General features: G+C 36.8%; 1 protein-coding gene across 1 annotated transcript in view; it reads left to right on the top strand.

Annotated features, from left to right (window-relative positions):
* Nucleotides 1-6338, top strand: part of col6a4a (collagen, type VI, alpha 4a) — a 98688-nt gene that overhangs the window by 89086 nt on the left and 3264 nt on the right. Inside the window, exon 43 of the mRNA XM_039806175.1 lies at nt 5864-6145. Within this exon, the coding sequence (XP_039662109.1) occupies nt 5864-6145 (282 nt within the window). The remainder of the gene's footprint in view (nt 1-5863; nt 6146-6338) is intronic.

Genomic DNA, 6338 nt, shown 5'->3' with positions numbered 1-6338 from the left:
TACTATACTATGACTTTTTCGACATACTATACTATGACTTTTTTGTGACTTTTTTCGACATACTATACTATGAATTTTTTGTGACTTTTTTCGACATACTATACTATGAATTTTTTGTGACTTTTTTCGACATACTATACTATGACTTTTTTGTGACTTTTTTCGACATACTATACTATGAATTTTTGTGACTTTTTCGACATATTATACTATGACTTTTTTCGACATATACTATGACTTTTTCGACATACTATACTATGACTTTTTCGACATACTATACTATGATTTTTTCGACATACTATACTATGACTTTTTTCGACATACTATACTATGACTTTTTCGACATACTATACTATGACTTTTTTGTGACTTTTTTGACATATTATACTATTACTTTTTTGTAATTTTTTCGACATACTATACTATGACTTTTTTGTGACTTTTTCGACATACTATACTATGATTTTTTTGACATACTATACTATGACTTGGCCAATGGGTGCTGTGGAAATCAACAAAGGAATACAACAACAAGAAGACTATTACATGACATACTATACTATGACTTTTTTGTAACTATTTTTGACATACTATACTATGATTTTTTTTGATTTTTTTTTTTTTTTTCTCGACATACTATAGTTTTTTTCGACATACTATACTATGACTTTTTTCGACCGACATACTATTCTATGATTTTTTCAACATACTATGCTATGATTTTTTCGACATACTATACTAAGACTTTTTTCTGCATACTATTGTTACACCCCGTACTGCTAGGGGTATCAGGACACATAAACCAGATGTAATTGGTATTTTGAAAGGATATTTATTTACAACAAGGCAAACAGAACTCACAACAGAAAAATGGAATACAAATACAAAGGAATACAACAACAGGAAGACTACTACATGACATACTATACTATGACTTTTTATGACATACTATGACTTTTTTTGACATAATTCAATTAAATTGTATTTATAGTATCAAATCATAACAAGAGTTATCGCGAGACACTTTACAGATAGAGTAGGTCTAGACCACACTCTATAATTTACAAAGCCCCAACAATTTTAATAATTCCCTCAAGAGCAAGCAGCGCGACAGTGGCGAGGAAAAACTCCCTATTAGGAAGAAACCTGGGACAGACCCAGGCTCTTGGTAGGCGGTGTCTGACGGTGCCGGTTGGGGGTGTGATGAACAGTGGCGATAATAGTCACATTAATAATGGAACAGTGACTTCAAATGGTAGTCGTAGTAGTTCATGTCATATCAGTGCGCTGCAGGGCGTTACAGGATGTAGCGTGGCCCAGCAGAGCATGGATGGATGTAGCAGGAAGCAGCAGGGTTCAGCAGGACGCAGCATGACACCGCAGGGCACCGCAGAGCTTAGCAGGGAGTGCAGCAGGACCACGGCGACAGCCGCAACCAAGATCTTGGTTCCAATGTTCTCCAAGGAAATACGCTGGGTGAAAAAAAACAAGGACTCCGGGGAGGAAACTCCTCAGAGCTAGGTTAGTAACAAGCATTTCTGGGACAGGATGCACACAAATGGAAATAGAAAGGGAGAGGAGAGAGCAGCTCAGCGTGTCAAAGGAAGGAAGTCCCCCGGCAGTCTAAAACTATAGCAGCGTAACTAAGAGAGACAGGTAGTTTAAGGAGAGGAGCCTTGTTTGGCTAGAACTCTTCCCTGCCGGATCGGGCTGTACTGGCCTGCCTCCCTCTACATACTACACTATGACTTTTTTCGACATACTATACTATGACTTTTTATGACTTTTTTGACATATTATACTATGACTTTTTTCGACGTGCTATACTATGACTTTTTATGACTTTTTTTCTGACTATTTTCGACATACTATACTATAATTCTTTTTGGACTTTTTCCGACAATACTATACTATAACTTTTTTTTACTTTTTTGACATGCTATACTATGGCTTTACTTAAACTTTTTTCAAGATACTATACTATGACTTTTTTATGAATTTCTTCAACCTACTATACTATGACTTTTTATGATTTTTTTGACATACTATACTATGACTTTATTTCAGCTTTTCTCAACATACTATACTATAACTTTTTATGACTTTTTTCTGCATACTATTGTTACACCCCGTAGTCCTAGGAGTATCAGGACACAAACATAAACCAGATGTAATTGGTATTTTGAAAGGATATTTATTTACAACAAGGCAAACAGAAAAATGGGCCAATGGGTGCTGTGGAAATCAACAAAGGAATACAACAACAGGAAGACTACTATATGACATACTATACTATGACTTTTTCGACATACTATAATATAACTTTTTTCGACATACTATACTATGACTTTTTTGTGACTTTTTCGACATACTATCCTATGACTTTATTTCAACGTTTTTCAAGATACTATACTATGAATTTTTGTATGACTTTTTTCGACATACTGTACTATGACTTTTTTTTAACTTTTTTCGACATACTATACTATGACTTTTTTGTGACTTTTTCGACATATTATACTATGACTTTTTTCAACATATACTATGACTTTTTCGACATACTATACTATGACTTTTTCGACATACTATGACTTTTTCGACATACTATACTATGACTTTTTTGTGACTTTTTCGACATACTGTACTATGATTTTTTCGACATACTATACTATGACTTTTTCGACATACTATACTATGATTTTTTCGACATACTATACTATGACTTTTTCGACATACTATACTATGACTTTTTCGACATACTATACTATGACTTTTTCGACATACTATACTATGATTTTTTCGACATACTATACTATGACTTTTTTGTGACTTTTTTCGACATACTATACTATGACTTTTCGACATACTATACTATGACTTTTTCGACATACTATACTATGACTTTTTCGACATACTATAATATAACTTTTTTTCGACATACTATACTATGACTTTTTTGTGACTTTTTCGACATACTATCCTATGACTTTATTTCAACGTTTTTCAAGATACTATACTATGAATTTTTGTATGACTTTTCTCGACATACTATACAACCTTTTTTTTTACTTTTTTCGACATACTGTACTATGACTTTTTTTTTACTTTTTTCGACATACTATACTAAGACTTTTTTCTGCATACTATTGTTACACCCCGTACTGCTAGGGGTATCAGGACACAAACATAAACCAGATGTAATTGGTATTTTGAAAGGATATTTATTTACAACAAGGCAAACAGAATTCACAACAGAAAAATGGGCCAATGGGTGCTGTGGAAATCAACAAAGGAATACAACAACAGGAAGACTACTACTCCAGCTACAGGAAAACAAAAGGATAAACCAAAATCCTCTCTAACTAAAATACTTTGCAAAACAAAAACACAATGTGCACAGCACCCCTGAACCTAGTGGAACTAGACAAGACTAACTGTTGAGTGCAAGAGCGAGATCAGTTCTGAAGCTCATAAGACCTGTTAGGTCATGTTAAATAAATCCAGGACATGTTGCTCTTGAGTTGTAGTACAGGCCTCTGGTCTGACAGCTTCCTTCAACTGCAAGTCAAAGCAGGAGGCAGACTTCACTGGAGCTCCTCGATTGGGGCAGTGGTGGCATGCCGCACCAATCAGCGTCACCATGGCAGGGAACCCCAGGAAATAGGCAGGACTTCCCATAGCCCACCAATCCGCAGCATGGAATGGCACAGGCTGCTCCACATCTCAGATAAAACACAATCACAGTTAAATACACACAAGGGTCTCGGCGACATACTATACTGTGACTTTTTTATGACTTTTCTCGACATACTATACAAGGACTTTTTTGATTTTTTTTTCGACATACTGTGACTTTTTATGACATACTATGACTTTTTTCGACTTGGTACTTTTTCTACACACTACACTGGGACTTTTTGCCGGTCCATGGGCAGCCCTCTCACATCTCTCTATTTGTTCCCTTGCAGGATTAATAAAGTATGTCTTTTTCTTCCACAACTGCTTCTTCCGCTTGTTTTACTACTACTGCTACTGCTGCTTTAACAACACTAAGGACTGCCTCTGCTACTGTAACAATAAATAAGGTTCTGTTATTATTTGGGCCAGTTCTCCATAGTTTAATTTTTGTATTGTTAGTTGAAAAAAGTCATAGTATAGCATGTCAAACTAAGTTACTGAATGTATGCTTTTACTTCTTTTATTTCCTTAACGGCACAGCCTGTTGATTGCATCTCTTTTACATGTTATTTGTCACCTGCATTTTATGTTAATCTCGTATTAACACTTCCTTTGTTATATCAAACACTATGATTGAACTAAATCTGTTTAGTAAATGTTTGTCTGACATGATTTATAATTCTACATTTTATTGTCATCTGACTGCATGTGTTCTCCTGGAGCAGCAGCTCTGAAAGAGGAACAGTTCTTTTCTTCCTGCCATTTACAAGCGTTCCTCACTCAATACTGGATCGATTTCAAAGACTCTTGTTCACATTAGTCACTTAGACACCAATACATGGGACAAAAAAAAATATACCCAAATTACCCTTTAACTTTTCTAATTCATACATGTCATCTCCCCCCTCTCTCCCCATTTTCCTGTCTCTCTTCGGTTGTTCTAAATAAAAAGGAAAACCCTAAAAGTGTTACCCTAAGTGCCTGATGGGAACAACAATCTTTGACATTGGTCCAGTACTAAGCGAGATCGCTGCAGTCGGCAGAGGTGAAACATGCTACAATGTAAGTTAATAGGACAAATGTGCAGCTTGTATTTACGTTTATAAAATTTTTTGTTTTGCCATTGATTTCTAAGGAGGTTGACCTTTCTGTTAAAGATTAAGATCCTTTTTTAAAACATAAAAACATCTGTGAAATTGCGTTCACTAAAGCCACCAGACTCCATGTAAATAAACAGTCATTTAAGCAAAAATACACTTCATTCAAAGTCGACAAAAACAAAATAAAACTATGAAAAGCCGTTTTGGGTCGTCATTCCACTTTTCCAACCATCACAACTCTAGTTTTGGTTGAAATAAACCCTTAATTCTTACATTTACATGTGGAGATATGCTGGCTCTGTACCCGCTAAAAGTCCTGATTATTTACATGGAGTCTGGTGGAGATATGCTGGCTCTATACACGCTAAAAGTCCTGATTATTTACATGGAGTCTGGTGGAGATATGCTGGCTCTGTACCCGCTAAAAGTCCTGATTATTTACATGGAGTCTGGTGGAGATATGCTGGCTCTATACACGCTAAAAGTCCTGATTATTTACATGGAGTCTGGTGGAGATATGCTGGCTCTGTACCCGCTAAAAGTCCTGATTATTTACATGGAGTCTGGTGGAGATATGCTGGCTCTATACACGCTAAAAGTCCTGATTATTTACATGGAGTCTGGTGGAGATATGCTGGCTCTATACCCGCTAAAAGTCCTGATTATTTACATGGAGTCTGGTGGAGATATGCTGGCTCTATACACGCTAAAAGTCCTGATTATTTACATGGAGTCTGGTGGAGATATGCTGGCTCTATACACGCTAAAAGGCCTGATTATTTACATGGAGTCTGGTGGAGATATGCTGGCTCTATACATGCTAAAAGTCCTGATTATTTACATGGAGTCTGGTGGAGATATGCTGGCTCTATACACGCTAAAAGTCCTGATTATTTACATGGAGTCTGGTGGAGTTTGGTGATGGTGATTTCGGGGCTGTTTCATGTTAAACTAAAAGGATCTTACTCTTTAACTAAAAGCTCTATCTCTGTAGGGATCCTTTCATAATGTTGTCAGACACTTAGAATAATAATCTGAGTCTGTCAGCGGCAAAACGAGCACTTTTATTGGACCAAACTGACGAGGCACATTTGCCCCGTGGGGTGCAGGTTTTCTGATTAGGCTGCTGTTGTTGAGCTGCTGCCCCAGAGGATTGTTCCTAGTGTGTGTAGTAAATGTGTGTGTTCTGCTTTCAGCCCAGTGTCTGCTGCATAGTGATACTGGTATCCAGTGTGGGGACTATGTCCAAGCGTGGTTCTTTGACAAAGTCATCGGTGCATGCTCTCCCTTCTGGTACGGCGGTTGCGGCGGTAACGCCAACCGCTTTAACACAGAAAACGAATGTGCCCGGACATGTGGCGCCCATAGTAAGTCCTGACTGAACTAACCTGAAACCGTCAATGTTTCTATAGACTGCCTCACACGAATGGCTTTAAAAAAAATATATGTTTTAATGTACTGACGCTCAGGATGAAAGTTTGATATTAACAAGGTCTCGTTTCTTTTCTTCATCTCGTCTTACAACTCTAATGTTTCGTCCGTTTGGAATCCTTTCTCTCG

The sequence above is a fragment of the Perca fluviatilis genome, chromosome 7 (assembly GCF_010015445.1).
Source record: "Perca fluviatilis chromosome 7, GENO_Pfluv_1.0, whole genome shotgun sequence".
NCBI lineage: Eukaryota > Metazoa > Chordata > Actinopteri > Perciformes > Percidae > Perca > Perca fluviatilis.
This window is presented reverse-complemented; position numbering and strand designations above follow the sequence as displayed.